General features: G+C 36.9%; 1 protein-coding gene across 1 annotated transcript in view; it reads right to left on the bottom strand.

The window, feature by feature from the left end:
• Window positions 1-25,000, bottom strand: part of LOC124398793 (FERM domain-containing protein 4B-like) — a 43,097-nt gene that overhangs the window by 16,003 nt on the left and 2,094 nt on the right. Inside the window, exons 2-9 of the mRNA XM_046869159.1 lie at window positions 7,869-7,934; window positions 5,387-5,481; window positions 5,011-5,103; window positions 4,137-4,221; window positions 2,448-2,504; window positions 2,349-2,371; window positions 2,011-2,094; window positions 55-120 (exon numbers count right to left, since the gene is read on the bottom strand). Coding sequence (XP_046725115.1) covers window positions 55-120; window positions 2,011-2,094; window positions 2,349-2,371; window positions 2,448-2,504; window positions 4,137-4,221; window positions 5,011-5,103; window positions 5,387-5,481; window positions 7,869-7,934 — 569 coding nt within the window. The remainder of the gene's footprint in view (window positions 1-54; window positions 121-2,010; window positions 2,095-2,348; window positions 2,372-2,447; window positions 2,505-4,136; window positions 4,222-5,010; window positions 5,104-5,386; window positions 5,482-7,868; window positions 7,935-25,000) is intronic.

Below are 25,000 nucleotides of genomic sequence, written 5' to 3'. Positions count from 1 at the left end.
GTGTGTGTGTGTGTGTGTGTGTGTGTGTGTGTGTGTGTGTATGTATGTGCTTACTGTACGATAGCCTGTCCTCTCGACACACCCTTTAGCAGCTTATACTGCTCGATCATTTTCTCCTCACTGCAGAGAGAAACAGACATGGCGACAGATTACATATAGATGATTTTGATCTTAGGCTGCAGAGGAATCTGACCATGCCCTTTACACACACACACACACACACACACACACACACACACACACATTCAGACTTGTCCCCTGCAGCACTTATTTTATTCATATCAACTTACTGAGATTATCAGAGATCTAATTAAAGGCAGAATGAAATGCAAACCGCTGCATCATGCTGCGTAAGGATGAGCAATGAAAAAAATAATTTTATTTATGAACGTGACATGAGTCAATAATACAGTCCAGTCCAGTCTAGCTTTCAAATAAATAAATAAACATCGTATTTAAGTTTAAAAAAAAGGGAATGACAATTTTTAAATTGTATTTTTACTTATTTGAATTCATTTATTGCATTTACTCATATAAGAAACAACATATACGTTTGTTTCTTTCTTTAGTATAAACAGTATTGTACTGTTATGTGCAATTTTTACTTTTCAAAACCGATGTCATATGAATAAAACAAGTTTTGGGAATATTTGTGTTCGTCCTTAAGACTTAGTTATCTATTTATTATTAATATTAATATTATTATTATTATTATTATTATTATTATTATTTTGTTCCATTAAAAAAATTTAGATAGATAGATAGAAAAAAAATCTCAGTTTTGGCTTGAGAATGAACATTATGGTTCGGTAACAGTGTTGTAACGAAGTCAACTGTGCCAAAACTTCAGAAATGTAAATCTCCAAATAGTGAGAATATCAGGTGCAAACTTAAAAAACTGCATAAATGTATATATTGCATATATTATGCAAACCAGGTCAGATAATGGTTAAATATTAGAAAAAACACTACAATGGAGGGGTGCCAGTACTTTTAATCTTAGAAACAAATAGCGAATACAAGGTGCAGATTTTATCAGATGAAGTTCAGATATTACTAAAATGCTACAAGAGACCAGTGGAAGCAGCGGCTAGCATAACTTTCATTGCAGTTTTATAAAGCAGATTAAACGCAAACTCAAAGTACAAATCGTAGTCGACATTACAAAAGACTAGCGAAGGCAAAGGGTGCCAATACTTTAATCCAAACGCCCTTGAAAGGTGCAAATACTTTAAGATTACTAAAAAAATGAAAAACCTGTACAAAATAAATATAAATATCATGTGAGGTAAAAGTCAAATATGGCAAAAAACAAACCATGCAGGGGTGCCAATACTTTAATCTTAGCTATAAAAAATATATATATAAATAAATAAAATAAAAGAATATAAGGGACAGATTTTGACAGATAAAAGTTCAGTAGATTTAGAACAAACCCAAAGTATAGATGCTAATCGACATTACAGCAGATTAGCGGACGGCAGGGGTGCCAATACTTTAATCTTAGCAAAAAAATCTGAAGCACAGATTTTGGCAGATAAACTTTAGATGCCACAAATGACTAGCAGAAGCAAGGGTGCCAATACTTTCAGCTCTGTAGGCACAAACTTGAGAGTTAAAGTTGCTAGTCAAAATTATAGCACGCTAGCAAAGGCAAGGGTGCCAAAACTTTAATCTTAGTAAAAAAAATACAAAGATGAAGTGCAGATTTTGTGAGAATAAAGTTAATTGCCATAAAAGGGTGCCAATACTTTCAGCTCTGTAGATTAGGCACAATTACAAATGTTAGTTGAAATAACAGACTAGCAAAGGGTGCCAATACTTTTTCTGTTTAAAAATATGGTGGTCTACAATGCGTTCATGTTTATTATATTTCATGTGATAAATCGGATGCATTCTGAACATGACTGATGCACAGTGTGTTTAAAAGCTTCAGGACTCGAGGCTCAGGAATGTGTGGGTGGTTTTGACTTTATTTCAGGGTTATGGGCTGTGATGCTCGTTCAGTACCAGTACGCCAGAGATGGATGCTCCTTCAGCACTTTCGTTGGGAGAGTTGGGAGTTTCTTTAAATCTTCTCTGGTGGCTTCATCACTGCATTACACAACAAAAGTGAATTAATCAGTAGTGAAACAGTGAATAAAACAGTAAAACATCTGTAAAAAAAAAAAAAAAAACCAAAAAAAATCTAACATTTCTAAAAGATACATTGATTATCCAGGTTTCAAGCTGCCTATCACACACACACACACACACACACACACACACACACACACACACACACACACACACACAGAAATAAGTAAATGCAATAACACAATTCAAAACTGGATTTTTTTTTTCGGTACCTTGTATAATCTCCTTTAGCTTCCTGTAAAATGAAAATAATTGTTTTTATTCACTGATATAAAAGGAAATAGAGAATATCGAGACGGTGTGTTTCGTACCTGCAGTACGTGAGCAGCCAATTTGAATACCAGTTCACTGTCCACCTCAATGTCGCCCTGTTGGTTTAAATAACATGCATTTCAAACACAAAAAATATAGCATTATTTTTATTGTTTTTATTAGTAGTAGTGGTATTAATAGTACTGAGTGCTCCTCTTGGATAAAAAACTATTTAGTTGATTTTACCTTACAAACAATCATTATGTGATTTCATAGCATTGCTATTTATTTTCATTATTTTAGTCACTGAGGGACTTGTGAAGAAAAGAGTGCAGGCAGGGTGGAGAAGAGTGATAGCAGGAGTGATTTGTGATAGAAGAGTATCTGTGAGAGTGAAAGGGAAAGTTTATAGGACTGTGGTGAGACCTGAGATGTTGTCTGGTTTAGAGACAGTGGCATTGAGTAAAAGACAGGAGGTGGAGCTGGAGGTAGCAGAGCTGAAGATGTTGAGGTTTTCGTTGGGAGTGACGACGATGGACAGGATTAGAAATGAGTTTATCAGAAGGACAGCGCATGTAGGACGTTTTGGAGACAAGGTGAGGAAGGCGAGATTGAGATGGTTTGGACATGTGCAGAGGAGGGACATGGGGTATATCAGTAGGAGAATGCTGAGGATGGAGCCACCTGGAAGGAGGAAAAGAAGAAGGCCAAGGAGGAGGTTTATGGATGTGGTAAGGGAAGACATGCAGGTAGTTGGGGTGAAAGAGGCAGATGTAGAGGACATAGGGGTGTGGAGACGGATGATCCGCTGTGGCGACCCCTAATGGGAGAAGCCAAAAGAAGAAGAAGAAGAAGTCACTGAGGGACTTAAACAGCATCAAAATGTCCTCAAGGGTGCCTAAATGCTTGATAAAACACATTAAAGGCCTTTTGGTGATCTTCCAATTTAGAAAATGAGATCATATAAACATCTCTACATGTGAGGAAAAATGGATCCAATGCCCGCTAGGATCCTTCTACTCAAAAAGTGCTCCGGAGGGTGCCTTTCAAATCTAAGAATACATAACGCAGTGCCATATAGGGTTCGCCTATTTGTGAAGAAACATAATAAAGTGGAGAAAATGCGATGAAAACCGTGTAGGCACTAAAAAATAGTCTCCACTGCTTGTGGGGAAATGAGATCAAATCTTCTCTGGTGGCTTCATCACTGCATTACACAGCAAAAGTGAATTAATCAGTGATGAAACAGTGAATGAAACATTGAAATGCTGAAACATCCGAGTCGTTAGAAAATGTGATTTTGTGCCCTGTAGGCACTAGAAAATGCAATGGATTTTCCAGTAGCTGCCCTGCATGTGACTTATAGTCAAGGCATAGGTTCATCTACATGTGAGAAAAAATATGAAGTGCCCTACAATTGCTATAAAATGTGATTAAGTGCCCTATAGGCTTTCCTACATGTGAGAAAATAAGATGAAGTGCCACAAAAGTATGAGTAACCACGCCCGCTACAGTGCTTCTACAGCAGGTGCTTTGTCACTCTTTTTTCACCTCTGCCCCTCAGACAGACTGTATCCACTCCAATTTCAGTATATAAGTGATACAACTATTTATACATTTCTGTAACTGATATAAAACAGAGTGTACAGAAACCCTGCCTGCTAAACAACTCTGTTTTTTAATTATTGATGGAGTGCCAGTATATAGAGCGCAGGTCGTGGGAGTGATGCGAGACGCTCGGGACGTACGTTATAGATACCGGTTTTAGCATTGAGGAAGAACAGCTCCACCGTCGTGTGCTCTTTCAGCAGGGAAATAGTCTCGATGTAAAACCTGCGGGGCAGAAAAACGGCACGTTCACATTTCATTAATAACCAATAAGGCGGTGAGGAGAGGCACGCTGAGGTCAGCACTTTCAGCAACACAATCATCGAGCAGACGTTTAAAGCGCAGAGGAATTTTCCTAATGTCGTTTCATTCATCAGCGACGGAAATCTCGTACAGCCGGGTTCAAAATGTCCGGTTGTGCTAGCAAAGAGTGTTTACATTTCATCATAAATCCGACACTGCTCCTCAGTTTTCAATTGGAATCATTTATTATTTAAGACAAAACCAGAGCCAGTGTATCTACAGCTGCATGAATATCCTGCTTCGTTTGCATTGTTGCAAAGCATATTTAACCCTGACTGCACACCACACACGTTTTCATGACATGACTTTTCCAGCCACATGTGGTTTTCCACCAAACAGTTACCACAAAACTGGAGGCACACAATTGTATATAAATGGATTTCGATTTGGTATCCTTACTTTTTCCTTTCACTTGAAGTAGGAGACCTAAACCTGTTCCAGCATGACAATGCCTGCTGTGTACAAAGCCAGCTCCATTAAGATATGGTTTCTGGACTGGAAGATCTTGAGTGGCCTCTGGAACATCTTTGGAACTAATCAAAACCTTCTAAACATTCTAGAACATTCTAGATCTATCTTATCTATCTTATCTATCTATCTATCTATCTATCTATCTATCTATCTATCTATCTATCTATCTATCTATCTATCTATCTATCTATCTCAGTCAAAAAAAACAATACAATTATCTTCTAGGTTACTCCAACGCACCTAACCAGGAAGTTGAGAGCGATGGGTCCCGTCTTCTTGGAAAAGTCATGTTCCAGTACTCTGCGGTCCAACTGCAGCCATCTACATTGACCACTAGGAGAGCAAAGGACTATGGGAAATTGGACTGGGTTGTACATGGTCACATTCACATAACACACAGTGATATCTTTCTATACGTTACACAGTTCTGTCTTACAAAGTAGCATGTTTTTATTAAATTCTTTTGAAAACATTTTTATTACATGCAATTTATTAGCTTACTAGATATCTTTAGCATGCACCAGGCTATTGATTTACTGTCATTTACAGCTCCTGTTTATATTACCATTACCTTGGTTACACACATTTATTCTGTGATAATTCGACGATTTCTTACGTGTCATCGACGAACGTGAAGCCAAAGTACTCTTTCTCTTTCAGGTTGAAGTGGGACGAGACTAAATCCAGAAGCTCGCGGGACAACAGCTTTGGCTAGACATTCGAAAATAAACCACTTCTTTAAGTCACAGCATTCATTTCAGTTTATATTTATTCATGTGATAGTTGTAATCAAATTATACATTATATAGACAAAGTTTGTAGAGACCTCATAGTCATAGGATTCGTATGCACATTTTGAACAAGCCGTTCTACATTAAGTTTGATGTTATCATAACCTCCACTCTTCTGGGAAGATGTTCCATTAGATTCTGGAGTGTGCTTGTGTGCTCATATATGTATTTGTGCTCATGCAGCCACTAGGGTGTTAGTAAAGTCAGGTACAGGTGAGGAGACCTGGAGTGCAGTCAGCATTCCAATTCATTCCATCAAGGGCACTCAAGATCTTTTATTCCAACCCATGGAAAGAATATCTTCTTAGAGCTGGCTTTGTGTACAGAGGCATTGGCATGTTGTAACAGGTTTGAGTCTCCTAAAGACTATGAAATGGTGTGTCTCCAAATTTGTGTTAACAGTTTGGGGAGGAATCACATAGTGTAATGCTGGAAAAGACAAGTTTCCCAATACTTTTGTCCATATTGTTTAACTTGATCTATTTTGATGATAATGAGCTTTGTTCAGGACAAGAAAAAAGCTGGACAGTACAGTATGGATCCTGGTTTATAGGTTTTCTTACATAAAAAAAGGCAGCAGTAATAAAAAAAACAAAACAAAACAAAACAAAAACGTTTATCATCCTCTTAATTCTTTGTCTTAAAAAGGCCTGTCAATTAATTTAAATATTTAATTGTGATTAATTGCACATTTTTTTACCTGCTCTAAATGTACCTTAATCCTTTCCAAGGTTCTAATACTCCAATTAACATGGCCATAGACAAATATGAATGCTTTATCCAAATTTATGTTTATCATTGGTAAAATAATAAACTTCTAACTTTCATACGGATTACACAATCATTTATTTGTGAACCGATCTGATTTGTTTCTTTTAAAAGCAGACATTTTTGAGCTTTCTTTGCATATATTTATCATGTCTGCGAGGCAAGTATTCACTGAGATTCAGGTTGTTTTATATACCATAATTTCTGACTATAAAGTGCACCCATATATAAGCCGCACCCAATGAATTTCACAAATATTTTTATTTTTAACATAAATAAGCCGCACCTGTCTATAAGCCTCAGGTGTCTACACTAATGTACTTTACACAGGCTTTAACAAAAGACACGTTACACACGGTGTAACGAGTGAAATATGTTGCGCTTCCTTTAGGAGCATAGCAGTATTTTGGGAATAGCCTGCCATTGCATTTTCCGGTATTACTGCGTGTGTTCAAGACGAGGATTATATCCTTATTATTTTCTGATGCTCATTTCTAAGTTTCTTTGACTAACCCTTAACGCTGTTGCCAAGAATAATAAAAAAGCACGAGTTTTGGAAACCTGTCTGTGCTTATATGATTTCTGTTGCAACTGGAGTTAGCGAGCTCTCCCATGACCCAGACTCAACGCGTTACAACGGCTTGTATCTAAACAGTAGCCTACCAAGTAAGTCATTGTTCACTGACTTCCTCCTTCCTTTCACAACTATTTCTCTCGGGAGTTTATCTTTTGGCATCGTCCTGCGTTTAAAAATCACCTGATGGAAGTTTTTTCTCCCGATGCCGTGCAGCTCAGAACACAGGTGAGGTGCGTTTTTTCGTTTCCGTTTGAAAATTTTATTGATCTAATGCTATGTCGCTCAGTTTTTTGGCTTGAAGTTTGTGAAACCGGGAAAAACCCAGGAAAAATCCATAAATTAGCCGCTTCATTGTTTAAGCCGCGGGGTTCAAAACGTGGGAAAAATGTAGCGGCTTATAGTCCGAAAAATACGGTATGTCTTTGAAAAGAGATGACAGAGAGAGCAAGAGAGAGAGAGATGATGGTAGAGAGCACCCCCTGTCTGTTTTCATTATTTTACAAAAGCACAGCATTTTGTTGTTATTATAATATTTGAATGATGCATTGCTCTTATCAGTACGATCAAATAAGACAGTAATTTAAGGTTGTTTTAATGTTAAGAGAAATAAATGACACAAAACGCGTCGGCGCGTATGTCGACCTCAGAGGGTTCATTGTTGAATGTGTGCAACATGGCGGATTTATTGATTTTTTTGCTTGCCCTATTTGAAACTTGGCACATCAGTAAAACAAATGTTTAGTGGTTCGGTGGAGTTTATTTATTACATATATCTGAGTAAAAAGGACGTCATGAATAAGATGTGCGTTGCGTTGAAGGATTTAATTTCACCTCTTTTATATTTGTTTATTTATATGTTTGCATTAAAAAACTTTATCAGATCAGATAGGAAAAAAGACTAAAGGTCATTTCTTTTTGCATCTCTTTGGCTGTGTTAATTTGAGTACCCTGATAAATCTCACCTGAACCAGCAGCTCCAGTTTTCTGTTGTCCAGAAGATGAACTTGGCAGATACGTCCTTCCGTCATCTGTGTGGGGAAGAAAAACAAAAACAAAAGAAAGCCCAGAATTACACAATAATATTTCCATCATATAATATTTCCAGGTTCTTAGAAGATCTGTGAACTCAAAGCAAAGGCTGCGTTTACATTTGGCATTAAGATGCGACCTGTATCCGGATGTTGTCCACATACACATTAAAAAGACCAGTGTGTACGCGCTTTCGATCAGTATGTTATTCGATCAGTGTGTCCGGGTCCACAGGTAGTCGAGGATGCGTTGTGATCGGATCTTAGTGTAATGTACAAGCAATCCAACCATGGTGTCTGCATTCGCAGGTCAACGGCACGCAAAACCCCGGGCCCTCTTTACCAAACAGTCAGAAGAAAGATGGAGCACTATTAAAACTCGCAGGTTTACCATTTCCAGAAGGGAATCTATCCACCTAACATTCTCCTCATTTTGCGGGATTTGTAAGATGTCCCATGCCTGAAAATGGTTTTCAAAAGAAAAACCCACCACTTCAGGTCGACTCTGCTCCGGGGTTATCTTCTGCAGGCTTATTTTAATATTGCACTGGAAAGACAAATCCGATCGTGTTAGCCAAAGAGAGAAGTGAGTTAATGTTGTCAAATGTAAACGCGGCATGTCTTGATTGACTGATGAGCCGATCTGCTTGATTGGATCACGGTGATCACATTGTAATGTCAAGTGTAAACGTGGCTGAAGGGTGCAGGACACTGACACTGAAAAACAAATCCTTACTGATAAACCCAGCTGATCGAATAGAAATTTTATTTCTTAAATACATAAGTGGGGAAGTGGTAGCTCAGTGGTTAAAGCTCTAGGTCACTACTCAGAAGGTATCACCAAGCTCCTACCCTTTGGGGATCCTGAGCAAAGCCCCCTGACATGCAGTGAAATGTCTTTGATGACTACTTATGTGTATATACTTTATATTCTATTTTTAACTGTAAACTTCACATCAATTTAATTTTCGAATCAAGTCAAGTGGCTTTTATTGCCATTTCTACTATACACAGTGGTACACAGTACACAGTAAAAACGAGACAACGTTCCTCCGGAACCCTGGTGCTACACTAAACAACAACATAGAGCTGCAACACAATAAAAGCTACATAAAGTGCATTGAGTGCAACCTAGTGCAAACAGTGCAGACGACAAACAGTGCAGACAGACAGTGCAGACAGACAACACAAGACAAGACACAAAACCTGAGATAGCGCCGACCAGTAAACCTACTGTATACTTTGATTATACAGTACTGTGCGAGGAGAACTGTAAAAACTATACCCAGGAGTGAATATAAGCAGACACAATGTAGTGCAAAAAACAGCAGCAGTTAAGAGTTGCAAAAGACAGCATGTAAACAGTATAATAGTCAATGGTGCAAAAGACAGCAAATTTTATGAAATTGTACAGCTATTTTATTCCTGTTTTTCGTTCTTTTCTTATAATAATATTTTCATTTCATTTATTTATTTGTAGCTTTATAATAAATTGACTGCATTTGGCAGATGCCCTTATCCTGAGCGACTTTTTGAAATTATTTTTATAGCATTTTTATTCTCATTATAAACTTTTCTTAAACTCAGCAGTTGATTGTTAAGGGTCTTGCTTAAGGGCCCAGCAGTGGCAGTTTGGTGGTGCTGGGATTTCAACTTATGAATTTCGATCAGAAGTTAAACATCTTAACCACTGAGGCCTCTGAAGCCTTACTTCTGGATGGAGTTTTTTTTTTTGGAAACCTCTGTAGTCGAGGATGGTTTCATACACTGTGAAGTGTCGAAATCAAGAACAATGGATTTGGTTCTGTAATTAATATAAACAGTTTGCGACAATGGATGGAAGCTACAATTGCCATGAACAGATTTTGCATTCAGGTGTCCATCAATAAACAGTTAATAATCTCAAAATAAGGGAATTATAATAAATGGATATTTGATATCATCCAGATGAGGATGGGTTCCCCTTTTGAGGAGTTTCTTCCTCATACCATCTCAGGGAGGTTTTCTTGCCACTGTTGCCTTATTTGTAACGCTAAAACGTATATCCACAATCTTTTTCATTCTGTAAAGCTGCTTTGGGAGAATGTCCATAGGTAAAAATGCTATACAATTAACAATAAATTTAATTGAGACAATTACATACAATTAATCAGCACCTTCCGTCCACCTGCTGCGGAAAACTTTCAGTTCGAGGAGTTTGTTTAATTGCAGGGTTTTTGTGTATAAATATCAAGGCAGAAAGTCTTTGACGCCAAGATGGTCGCTGTAGATTTTTTTCAACGTCTGGGACATCACTTTGTCCATTTTTATACAGTGTGTCAGACTGTGTCAGAAACCACAAGTGCTGCTAAACTGGTGCATGTGACAGATGGCTACTCGCTTGTTTAGCTAATGTAATAATGTAATGATCAACATTTGGAATATGACTGGTACAGGTTGTTGCATTCAGTCTTTTTTTTGTCACAAAAATTAAAAAAAAAAAAGATTATGAAATCATAATGTTTAAGAATGATTTATTTGCTAAAAATGTAGATTTCAAAGATGAAAAGTTTGTGGTTTTGTAGGATTAAACATATCTAAAATGATCAATCACCAGAGCATAATTCATCAGTGTCTCCATCCAACATTCTGGCATATGTTCATATGGATCACTGTGTGCTTTTTCAAAAAAGATGAGAGTAAATGTAAATGGGAGTCCAACACGTCCTCTCCTTACGATATTTTACAACGTGTCCAAAATCATCTGACACCCATTGCAGAACAACCCAATGCTTTTGTTACACCGCTGTTTTATTTTTTATCTTATAATTGTGTTAAAAACTCAGCTGGATTTCCTCCTTTGTAGAATTCTCACACGACTAACCACCAGATTTGGTAGATCTGTGTGATACAACAAACATATCATATAATGATATATATCATGATATGCAGATTCCCCTTGGAAACTGCCAGCAACAGAAAAGCAATTAATTAAAACTAATTAATTTGATAGGTTTTTCCATAATATGCACAAAAAATAAACAAGCAAAACCCTTCCTACTCTCTTTGTTACGCCACAATGCTATTTTCCAATTATTATCTGTACCTGATAAACCTGGCGCAGGTAAGAGCAGGTATGCAAGCAAGAAATCATCGTCCAGATGTAGCATTTTCGTATCACCCAAAGCAAAATGTCCAGCAGGAGACGTCCGCTATGGAAAAACACAGTCTCCACATCCCTCACTAACGTCCACGCCATGCTTTTCAGTAAAAGGAAATAACCCCGAAATGTGAAATGGCTTCAGAAGGGATACGGTGAAAAGGCTGAGATTCAGCCAGAGCACTCAATCAGCTTCATATGTAGTGCTGAGCAGCGTCAAGGTTAAACTTCACACACTAACATACCACCATACGCACAATAGAGGCACAAAATGTGTGTGCGTGTGTGCAAAACTTTTGTGAGTGGGAAGGCTTGAAGGATTTTGGAAGAAAAGCCTGAGGTTTGTGGTGCCATAGTCCACATTCAAACACACACACACACACACACACACACACACACACACACACACAGAGCCACTTCATGATTCCGAAAACAGGCCAGGCTGCACCACAAAGTCCTCCATGAACCGTCCACGTGTCCACACTGAGCTTTAAAAAGCTGCTGCTGCGCCTCTAAAAGCGTTTTTTTTTTCACTTCTGCTAAAGGCATCTGGCTTCATATCACTGTGTTCAAACGCTACATGTGTCAGTGCCTGAATGTACTGTATTATACAGAATTCTTTTTCTAAATGATGTTAAGCAAAGATTCTGTTTGCTTTCAGAATCAGATTTCTCTCACAACTAAACACCAGATTTCAGTGTTAAATAACATCTCCAAATAAAAAGGAACGCCCGAGCACGAGTCACTGCAGGGGTGGGTGATATGGCCAAAATATCATATAATGATACTTCATTTCTTTGCTGCACAACATGCATGATGATATACAGGCATCTTTTTTAGCAACAACAGAGAAGTAAAAAACTGTGGATAATTTTTTTTTATTTTGAGTAAGATGGAGTCTTTAGTGCCAATGCATGATGTCACGTACACAGGTACGTAATGCTGTTGTCTCAAAAATTGGAACTGATTTGTTTTGAGAATGTATAACATTTAATAAACTATGTAAGAAATAAAATATATTTTCATATATATATCCTGTATATTTACACTGTATACAGTGCAACCTCGATACTCGCGGGGGTTACGTTCTATGACCCCTCGCGAGTAACAAAAAATCTCAAGGTTTTGACCTTTTTGATGGTTCCTTTTTCAAGGGGTATTTTACTGTACTGTACTGTAAACTCAACATGTGAATTACTTGTCATAAATGTTTTATTTACTACTTTAAATGAATACTACACTAATTAAATTTTTTTTTAACATTTTTATGTAACTTATTAGTACAAACTATGTTTTGAAATGTTTGAAACTATCAAATCCAAATAAAAAGTCGCAAACTATCAAGGTCGCTGTTATCACTCGGACTGTTGACAGTCCGAGTGAGCGGCAGGTCAAACATCAGAGGAACCTCATCCATATTTATGATGTGGTGCGGCCCGATTCAGTGGGAGCGTGATTTAATATAAAGAGTTTTATTGGTTCACCTGAACCCGTTCAGCTATTTCATTGGTCTAATGATATGGGGCCCAGTTTTTTGGCGGCATGAAGCTTGTGAAACCGGGAAAAACCCAGGAAAAATCCATAAATTAGCCGCTTCATTGTTTAAGGGTTCAAAGTGTGGGAAAAAAGTAGCGGCTTATAGTCTGGATAATACGGTATGTATATATATATATATATATATATATATATATATATATATATATATATATATATATATATATATATATATTTATACAGTACACTACTATAAATTGCTCTGTTTTGCTAAATTATGTACTGTAATTTGTTAAATTATTAACAAATTACAGTATACTACCCCATACTGTTTACTATTTTATAAGACTCCTGGGTAGACAAGGTAATGTCTCGACTTACAAAATTTTCAAGTTATCATAAGTCTATCATAATAGTCATAAGTCCATCATAAGTCGAGGGCTATCTGTGTTTATATAAATATAAATATACAGTATATGTGATTAAAGAGATGGAATCAGGTGTACACTATATGACCACATATTTGTGGACCATTACACTTATGTGGTTCTCCACAGTTGCCACAAAGCACTTTGTAAAGAATGCTTTTTTAGAGAATTAAATTTTCCCTTCATTGTATCTAAGAGACACAAATTTGTTCCAGCATAACGGTGCTTCTGTACAGAAAGCGAGCTCAATGAAGACATGTTGTGTTAAGGTCAGAGTTAAAAAACCTGAGTGTCCTGCAAAAAGCCCTGACCTCAACCTCACTGTGTGCACTCCTGACCACCAAACCCAACATTATACCTGATCTCACGAAGGCTCTAGTAGCTGAATGATCACAAGCTTTGTCCTGTCTTATGTATCATTGGTTCTACAGGTGCTAGCACATTTTCTAGCACTTCCTGGTTCTTTATTTGACTGTGTACTGTGCATTGTAATGTATGTGTTTGTAATGACAATAAAGCCACGTGACTTGAAATTCTCACAGGCAAGCTCTGAAATCTAATGGAAAGTCTTCCTAGATGAGTGGAGCTTATTGTGGTGTCCACAAACCTTTAGCCATTGAGTCTAACAACATTTCAGGGGTTTAGATTTGATATATAATTGTTATTTTAAACAACACAATCTCTCAATCTCCACTGAATGAGACTTGCATTGACTGTGATGTTATGTTGCAATCTAAAAAGCAGATCTTTCAGGAGCAGTGTTCAGTTTCTGCTATCTCTGTTCGACTCATACATGAATAATTTATAAAAATTTGTCTGAGAAATGTAGATAAGCTAATCGCATTGCTCTGGGACCAATGGACACAAAGGTCAGTCAACCCAAAGAGATTAAGCGTGTGTCCATAAGGTGAACTGGCCCAAAATCAGGTAAGGGTGCAGCCAGTAGAATTTTACTTATATTAAAGACTATTATGACAAAATGATCCAATTCTGGTGGGCGTGGTCTCTTCCACACGAGTCACATCTTTAATTTTTATGTTAATATTAATAATATGTGTATATATGTGTATATATACAGTATATATGTTCCTGCTATTCTTAACACTGGAGTCTGAGGTGGTAAAAAGACAAACACAGAGACCTGATTTATTTCTATTGATCAGTCACCTCGAATGTAATTAAACACAAATAACACTGAGGAGCAGTTATCATTTCATCAATAAACGCAAGAACCTCCACGTCAATAAGATTCAGGACTGCAGTCCCTGCATACAATCCAACGGTAGCCAATCAGATAACAGCTTCTGTCCTTCATTTCCACTATAAAAATGTGGGCTGCCTCTTTTGTGTGCTTACCGCCACTGTTTAATGTCACCCCTTCTTGAATAATTCTTATTCCTGACAGAAATGTGTGTCCTCCACATGTCATTTTACTGTGTACTGTGCACTATATATAGTTGTGATGATAATAAAAATCTTGACTTGACATGTATTGCAACCAATCGGATTGCACTTTTCATTTTGCTGTAGTCATGCAGACTACAGTTCCCGTCCAAACTTTCTTCCACAGGGCCAACAGTTGAACAAACATCTAAACATAATATACCACACCAGAGGTGGGAAATACCGAAGTACAAATACTTCATTAATATACTTAAGTAGATTTTTCTGGTATCAGTACTTTACCTCACTATTTTTGGGAACAACTTTTTACTTTCACTCATTGCATTTTTTACCCAAATATCAGTACCTTCTACTGCTTACATTTTCGAACCTGGCTCATTACTTTAGTTTTAATCTATTTGGTGAAATGATCAATTGCTGGGCTTTTTCGACCTACCACTGGTGTATCATTTATTGTCTATTACCCACCTAGTTTACGAAACTAACAACGAGCAATGCAGAAGGCAACAAGAAGTCTGGGGTTAACATGGATGAGACAGAGGGAGTCAGCGATGTAAACATGAGAACAGAACAGAATTTATTTTTGTATTGATATATTAATATAAAGGTGAAGTCCGGTTACCAACGTGACACTAAAACAGGTAGTAATAAAGGCAACTTTTTACTTAAGTACATATCAGAGCCCAAACTTCTTTACTTTAACTTGAGTGAAAAAGTGTAGTCAGTACTTCAACTTTTACCAGAGTCTTTTAAAAGATAAGTATCTGTACTACTACTTGAGTGAAGGATGTGTGTTCTTTTGCAATCTCTGTACCACATCGATTAGACTGCAGTTCCTCTTCCCCCAAATGCCACCCGAAACAATCAGAGCACAGTTCCTGTTTTCGATAGCACATTAAATAATTGGAATTCAGTTCCCCGCTCTCTAAATCAACCATCATCAATTACACTGATATTTCTGCCCTGATGCCAATGAATAAAAAATTAGTCCATTAATCAACTGATTAAACAAAGATATTCACTTCCAGTCAGGAACAATCAGTTCCTACACTCAAACTTTAACCACAGTTCCTGTCATTATTGGCACCAAATAGTCCCTGGCTTCCAAAACAAGCATAACTACTGTATGAGGGGAATTTAAGTCCAACCGAGACTTTTAATGTTACAGGTATAAAAATGGCTGGTACTACACACAGTTGTAAGTGGCTAGTGTGCCCTTTTACTGATAGATAGTGCACATGTCGTAGGCCAGTCCAGAGACATGTGCAATAATCAAGATGGCAGACAAGCGTGTAGTGATGAAGTTTCTTGAAATAAGGCATAAAACAGAAAGATATTTGAATGGTGTAAATGTTTCAAAGATGCGCGTATATCCATCAGTGATGATCCCGGTCATGGTGGTTCCCTTATGGTTCAGGCGACAATTTTTTTTCAGGCATAAGTTAAATGCTGGGATAAGTGTATAAATGTAGCAGGAGAGTATGTTGAAAAATAAATGCAGTTTCACTTGAAAATCCCAGTTTGACTTGAATGCCCCTGGTATTTAGAGATTTTAGCACCTGGTGGAAGGCTAATGCCACCCCAAACACACTGCAATTCCTACGCTCAGAGTCACTGCAAACATTAGCACTATACAAGCCCCAGTGTCAGTGTAACCAATGACTGCAAAACATTAATTTCATAATAAGCAATTATAGCACAGTTTCCTCTCTTTGACTTTTCACAATACAGGTCGAAAAGTACAGGCTCTATTGACTAGTTACTCTTCTGTGTTTAATAGAGGATGCAGATGTTTCTCGTTTTAGGAGTATACCCTAAACAGAGCATGAAATAATGGCTTTTTACGCTTTATGCAGTGCACTAAATGTCCATTAGAGGGCTGTTTGGTATTCAACTCGTCCTCTTTCCTATAATAAACTGATTTTGTTAGCAGATGAGATTGTTATATTGCTCTGTTTGGACTAAGGAGCCTTCCTGTAGTTAATCAATATTTTTAAACTTGAAATAATATAATACAAAACTACTCACTTATGTAATAAAAAAAAAATGTATATTTAAAACATGTTTAATTACAGAATTATTAAATCTAGTTTAAGAATTAACACTAATGCTAACAATGCTAACTCTTCAGCCTGTGTGAAATTATTTGATGTTACACTTCTACTGTATACAGAGTAATGTGCAACGCATTCTGTCTCCATTCCCTTTCTCAATAAAAGAAAAAAGGTCAGTATCATTATGAGATCCAGTCACCTCCCACCTCGTGATGATTACGGACCTTTAAAGAAGTAGATGCCGAACTCACAAACATCCTGAACCATCTAGAGACGTACCAGTGCCATTTGGATCCCGCTACATGTGTGGAGTTTTGACATTGGACCTCCTGGAGTGTTTAAAGGCTCTGGCATGGAGAAGCTGATGCTGGATCTGTGGTGATCACAAATGCTGAGCTTATAAAACTCGGAGCTACTAACCATATAGACTGTTTAAGACTGCAGAAAGAACATTACTTATAATCTTATACTCCAGTAATCATGTTAGTTCTCACTGTCCAGTGTTCTGTATTGTTGAAAGATTTATGATCAAACTCTTGATGTCACCCAGATGAGGATGGGTTCCCCTTTTGAGTCTGGTTCCTCTCAAGGTTTCTTCCTCATAACATCTAAGGGAGTTTTTCCTTGCCACAGTCGCCACGGCTTGCTCATCAGGGACAAATGCACACCATTCACCATCACTGTTGATTTGTGTAAAGCTGCTTTGAGACAATGTCTGTTGTGAAAAGCGCTATACAAATAAACTTGACTTGACTTGACTTGACAATAGCGTAGATCCTCGTACACACATGCAGACACAGATAGATGCCACACACACATACACTCACATACACTCAGACATGCAGAATGAGCAAATGGAAAGCATATAGGCATTGAGCATTTTGTGAGCAAACTGCAAGACATAAACTCTGTCTGAAGTTCTACATTATAGTAATAAAATTAGGAATAAAACATGATCGAATACCATTACACAGGTCATTGTGAAAACTGATGACACACACCACTGTTGGTTGTGAAATCGCTGAACCTAGCTGGATAATGAAGTTATTGTTCGATTGATTAACGTTCAATGTTCTGTGTGGATGCAGCGGCCAATATCATAGTAAGGTGCAGTTATAGGAAAATAACCAACATTGGGTAGAATGATGGTGTTGAATGATGAAGTGGATATGCGATTACCACATTAAAGTCAGTTACTTCCTTTTATAGCCCATCCTGAAGCACATCCTGAAACAGGTCCGAAGCATTCGGGCTGCCACATCCAGACTGTGCAACAGTTTTTTTTCCCTTGAGCCATCAGGCTCTTTAAACACACAAAACTGAACTGAAACTCACACACACACACACACACACACACACACACACACACACACACACACTCAACTGTGTGACTGATCTGTACAACCCAGACTCAACACACACTTGTACTCATTTCACACATCCATGTCTTCAGCACCACCCTTATTATATCACCTCATTACTACAAACTGTTTACATGCTGTTTTTGCACATCCTTTTGACTGCTGCTATTGCTGTTTTGCACAAACCCTTTTGTTTACATTTTGTTTTTACTTACAAGTACACTACTGTACTCAGTTCTCTTTGCACACTGTACTGTTTAATATACCTGTTTGCACCAGGTTGCACACGATGCACTTTATATGGCGAGGACACTTACTAGTCCTTAACTCTGCATTTTCCTGTTATGTAGCTTTATGTTGTTTTATGTAGCACCAGGGTTCTGGAGGAACGTTATCTTATTTTGTGTACTGCATCAGCTATTTATGGTTCAAATTACAATAAAAAGCTTCTTGACTTGAATTGTTTTAGCCCTTCTCACAACACAACAATTTGCTATACATTTATTAATTTTGTTTACATTATAGTAACTATGAAGTCCTCTCACCAGCCTCTCTTACTTTATCTTGACTTAAGACAAAATAAAACTCCACACAGTTTGTCAGCTGACTGAGAAACCAAAAAAAAATGAAACCATATAATCTGGCTGTTGCAAAGTGCTGCCACTGGAGACTCATTCCATAAATGCTTACTTACAGAAAATGGTGTGAATATAATATCAGTGATTATCCGTTTGTGAAATAGCAATATGTTTGCTATCTGGTTATTATTATCTTTGTCCACCATGAAGAATAAATCACAGTGAATGAGCAGTTACTACGGGAAACGATAACATTGTATTTATGTACTGTATTAACCATTATATATATATATATATATATATATATATATATATATATATATATATAATATATATAATATATTTTCCAGAATAGATAGATAGATAGATAGATAGATAGATAGATAGATAGATAGATAGATAGATAGATAGATAGATAGATAGATAGACCAGCAAAGTGTAGAATATTGAACAGATCCATGCACTTAGATCAGACAGGAAGTAAGAAAAAATAATTACATACACTAAATACACTCAGCACATGGAGTGTAACTGTAATGTATCCTATGAAGTAAGATGTGTTGATATTACACTGTTCCCTCGTATCGACTAACACATGATACTGTCTCGGTCAGTGCACTCCTCGATGTGAGATCATCTCTACTGCTCCCAGCCAATCAGAATAGGGTTTATATAAGAGATGAGGTGTGCATCAGTGTAACGTCAGACTCAGGCGAGGAGTCAGGATCCAAGCTCAAAAGCTATCAGGCCAAACAGATAGAATCACAATCTAAAAAAAACGAGCAAAGACCCACAGTAATAATCCAAAGACAAAATCAGAAGGGTAGATATGTAATGGTTTGTCAACAGAGTCAAACAGATCGTTGTGATTCTAAAAAAGTCTAATAGTGCAAGCCATTCTGAAAACTTTTTTTATATGACTTGGATAAATGAGTTGTGTCAGAGAGACATTCATTTAGATTTAACCGTGCATTTCACTACAAGGCCTTCAGTGGTGTCCTGCAATACATGAACCAATCCACCTCTTACTGCCATTTTTATTATGCCATAGCTACAGAAGCCATCAATATTATAGAGAAGTGCAGTATAACAGAGCACTGCATCACAGACAGGCATCTCATACAGAGAAAATGAATGGCATTACTAAAGCTAGAAACCCGATTAACACAATTCAACGAATCTCTTTTCTCAAGCAGAAGCACTGAAATCCTTCTTCTTCTTCTTCCGGCTTCTCCCATTAGGGGTCGCTACAGCGGTGCATTTTTTCCCAATGAAATTGTGTGTTTTTGTACAAATTCTACAGGAAAAACAATGCAAAAGTTTCAACAGTTCATGAAAAAGCTTACCAACTGTTTTGGCTAAACTTTCCTAATAATTTGTCTAACTCTACTTGAAAAGGGCGTCTTGTAAACGACCTTGTAATTATATCTGTGACCAAATTAATTTCTTCTCCTCTCCTACTGTGAACAGCTGTGAACTCTACACCAATATATTTGAGCTTGTGCATTTTGAGACAGATGCAGGTTGCAGTAGTGCGCTCACTAACCATCTATGTTTCTATGCCTTCTATTGCGCCTTATAGTGACCAAATTGCAGTCTGATTGGTTAAAGCAACAGCTTCAAGCTACATGGATTTGAGTTACCCAAGAGCCTGTGCTGTTTATTTTTTTATGGCCTTACTCTAGAAACTCTAAACAAGAGCGCACGATAGAAACACTATGAAATGAAGAGTATAGACTATTGGGAATATTTTAATACATATTTATGGACAAAATATATAATAAAACATAAATCAGTGATTCGGATAGATGACGACCCGCCACTGAACTGAAACTGAAAACTGAAAAAAAAATTAAACTGCAGTCAAGGACAACTTATAAGAAACAGAAATAAGAAATTCTTTCACCACACAGCTGGATGAATTTATTTTTTCTGTTTCTCATAAGTATAATTTTTTTTTTTTTTTCAGAACACTTATGCAACATTTGCGTAAGTGGACATTTTGGAGGAATTTGGCTACTGACAATGAAATAATTCGATTTAATTGTTTTTTTAAATGAACTAAATGCCTTTTTAAAGATATGATCATTTTGCTGAACGAGATTCAATAATCCAAATAAGAAAAATAATTCTTTACTATAGTCCAAAGCAAAAAAAAAGGAAAGACTGGCTGGTAGTCATGCTGAAACTCTGGTGATTGAGACATCTGCAGGCCTGGAGGGGAATTGTCCTGTTACAATTGGGATTACGATCCCATGGGACCCAATAAAAGTATTCACAGGAGCAGGTGGTCAGATATGTAGCTCATAGGACAAAGGAACAGAATGCGGTGCAAAGCTCTTGCTGGGTTTATAGCACTGAATTCATCAATCTTCTTTTAAATGTCTTGTCCTGGTCGAGGTTACTGCGGGGTAAATGATTTTCATAGGAAATTTTGTTCAAATGTTTTAGAAGTAAAGAAAAATCAAACTAGGAGCAAAGTATATAATAACTACCGGTGCGGACGAACGGATGAATGGGCTGGGGAAATCATTCCACCTCTTATCTCTTGACTGACAGATATGATATGCCGTCTATTTTTATCTAATAAAGGCATGAAAGCGGCTCCTGAGCAGTGCATTTTATTGTGGTCTTATCACTAAGCGATGACTATCTGCTCGATTCATTCCTTCAAACCAGCAAATCAGATTCAGGTAGACTTGACAGACAAACTGGTGTTTGTGTTTGCATCTTTCATGTGTGGAATAAAAAGCCGGCTTTGTCCCACTACACAAACACACACACACACACACACACACACACACACACACACACACACACACACACACAAACAGACCAGTGATGACAAGTTCAGAACATTAAACAACCTTTCAGAATCACTGAGACTGGAGAAAGTAAATGACGTCTAAACTAAATCATTATCATGGTTTAGAGTGAAGTTTGCTGGTCTTATCAGCAAACTTCATTGTGGCCATTTTTGTGCCAAATAATTAAGTGACAAAGTTCTGGTCATGTCAGAAACGTTTGAATAAATTCTCAAGTCATCAACATAAAGGTCGATACAGAGTGACACCAAACTCACAAACTCACAGGAGGAAAAATTGTACGCGTTAAATTTTAAAAGTTAAATTATAAAATACAATATAGAGTAAACATACGCCACTATATATGGACAAAAGTTTGTGCACACCAGACCATAAGTTTCAATTGCGCTTTTTAAACATCCCATTCCACATCGATTCTCTGTTTGCTGTTATAATAACCTCCACTCTTCTGGGAAGATGTTCCACTAGATTTTGGAGTGTGCTTGTGGAGATTTGTGCTCATTCAGGTACATGTACATTAGTAAAAGCAGGTATAAATGTGACGTGAGGAGGCCTGGGGTGCAGTCAGCATTCACCTATATCCAAAAGCTGTTCAGTAGAGTTGAATTCAGAGCTCTATAGCAGTAGATCTTCAATACATGTAAACCATACTTTCATGGAGCTGGCTTTGGGCACAGGGGAATTGCCATGCTGGAAGAGGTTTGTGTCTTTTAGTCCAAGTGAAAGGAAAATGTAAAACTACCGCATCCAAAGACATTTAATGCAAGTGTGTGCCTCCAGCAACAGTTTATGGATGAACCACATATGGATTGAAAAATCAGGTGTCCCATTACTTTTGTCCATTAGTGTATGTGGCAAAATGTACATTTATATTCTGTAGAGGCAGAAACAGTGACTTTATTGTAGTTACTGTATTAGCTACAAATACTGTAGTAGCAATGTCAATACATGCTAATGGACAAAAACAAATATCCTTATTTCATCATTTTGAGAAATCCGTGTGTTTTTTTCTGCACAAGCGTATGTACAGATCACTCTGATGATGTAAGCAGAATGTGGCCATTTTCTTTAATTGCAGTTCATGCATTAGATGATCTCCATTATATAATCAGACCCAGAGATTCACAGTCTGTTATAGAATTCAGCCAAGATATTTATATTTTACAGGAGCTGGCTCCAGAAAGCAACCCCCCCGCACACACACACACACACACACACACACACACACACACACACACACACACACATAGATACACACAGATACACACATACACCCAGACAGGCAGATAACAAACTTTGCATTTCCGGAATTCAGCCTTGTTTCCCAAGTGTGAGCATCAACTAAACACCTGGTATACAAATAAGAGATGCAAATCTCCTTCCTAAACCACTGACCTAATTTCTCTCACAGAAAAAATGCTCTGAGACATACAGGCTGAAAGTACACGAGCTGTTGATTTCTACTCAGCTGTCAATCACAATACACACAATGCGTAGTAATTATCTTGATAAAGTGTCTGTGAAGGATCAAGGAATTGAGTGTAAAAAAAAAACAGACAGTGTTTCTATGATACTAAGTGTTTTATGACATAATCAGCACTCAGGAGAAAAGCTAGAGAAACATAAAACATTGCTTAAACACCAGATAAATTCACTAATACAACACTGATCTCAGAACTGTGCTGGTGGGTGTGGCCTAGTATTCTAATGAGCACACTTGATTAACATAATTCAGTAAATGGTTTCTACCTACTACATCATTAAAAGACATTGATCATGTACCCTTTGTTAGCTGTGTCTATCAGGATTAGCTTCTGTTAAATAAGCTAGGTCTACAATTACTAAACACTAGATTAGCATTCCTTTGCTAGGCTAAATATTCGTTAAAATAACTAGCTATCACATGATAGACTTATCGTTTACACTCTTTCACCTGGTAGACTTGTCCAGCTTTTCCTGGCTAGATTAACTGAGTTTTTATTTTTTTGTTATTAGGTTAGCTGTCACTCATTTGATTAGCCTCCATTCACTAGTTCGGTTTCACTTAATTGCACAGCTTTCTTTCTTTAGACTAGATTGTGCTAGGTTTGGCTCTGTAGATAACATTTCACTCAACTAGATTAGCTATCATTCTCTAGATTATCCCTTGACCATTAGCCTTTAAGGTTAGCATTCACTCACCAGCATGTTAGATTAGCTAGGCCATTCAGATTCAAAGCGAGAACTTTTCGTGAACCTTATGCTGATGGATGGATGGATGGATGGATGGATGGATGGATGGATGGATAGATAGATAGATAGATAGATAGATAGATAGATAGATAGATAGATAGATAGATAGATAGATAGATAGATAGATAGATAGATAGATAAAACTCTGTCAATGCAGAGTGCAGGTACACAGAAATGCAGTTTAGCATCTACCAAAGGTGCAAACAGTAGCAAATGTGCAAATTGACAAGTGCAAATAAAAAGCTATACTGCTACTAGTAAAAAGCTGCAGTTACTGCTTGCATTTCTGTATGTGCAGCTTTGCATTTAATGATAAGGAAAGATGCTAAGATGCTACGAAAGCACCTAAATTAATCAACTAACTAGAGGGAAATGTAATATATGGTATATTATACTAGTAATGAATAAACCTAAACACGAAAAAAATCAAAATCAACCACATAACCAAAAACAGCTTGAAAGATGGGGCTGTAGATCTTCATGGTGGGTTAGGAGAGGGAGGGGGAAGTCTAAGAGCTGAGGGTTTAACAAAAGGTAACGGTAACAGTGTTTTTTACTTATCAAATGTACATTACAGCACAGTGAAATTCTTTCTTTCCATATCCCAGCGATGTTAGAAAGCCCCCTGGAGCACAGATGGTTAAGGGACTTGCTGAAGGGCCCAAGAGTGGGTCTAGAGCTTTAACAGCTGACCACTTCCCCCCTATTTAATCACTGGTAACGACTAAATGTATAAAAATTAATAATTTAATACCATAACATCAGGGAAATTGGGAAAGGACACAGCAGCCATATATGAAAAGCGGCGCTATCACAGGAAAGAGGTTTAATTAAGAGAGTGAAGGGTATTATGTAAAAGTATTATTTTAGTATTATTATTATTATTTAATTGTATTTTTTGTCCGCTGCTTAACAATAATTTACTTGTTGCAAAATGTATTTATTTTAAATAGACACAAAAACGTGCATAATGCTACAAAAAAGTGAATTCTTTAATCATTTGAAAACTTATCCTGATATTCCAAATGCTTCACCCTCACATAATGACTAACAATTACCTTTAATATTTAGAACTATTAATTTAAGATCTTATTACACTTTTATTTATTTATAACTGCACCTTTAGTGTGATATAAAATGTATTTGCTGCTTCTATATCTGTAATACATTAGCATTGTGATTAGTGAACAGATATTTTATTATATAAAATACATTAAAAACTTTCATTCAATTATGAATTCATTTTATTAATTATTTTTAATCATGAATTATAACTTAGAATTGTAATATTTCATTAAAACACTTCTAAATGTATTCAAGATTGTAAAGTATTTTAAGATTATGTTCAATAGTTGAATTACAAAGTCATATATTTCTAAAATTATAGAAACTATGTTTATTATATTGTATTAAATAATTATATAACTCTTGTTCAGTATGGTTCTCTGTTGGTATATGCATTTTGATCTAATAGTTACATGATCAGTCATTATAATATCACACAGTTGTCAGGTGTGGCATTGCATAACATTACATATAATCTCTAATATA

Source organism: Silurus meridionalis, chromosome 16 (genome assembly GCF_014805685.1).
Source record: "Silurus meridionalis isolate SWU-2019-XX chromosome 16, ASM1480568v1, whole genome shotgun sequence".
Taxonomy (NCBI): Eukaryota; Metazoa; Chordata; class Actinopteri; order Siluriformes; family Siluridae; genus Silurus; species Silurus meridionalis.
The sequence above is the reverse complement of the archived record's forward strand: the minus strand, read 5'-3'. Positions and strand labels throughout refer to the sequence as shown.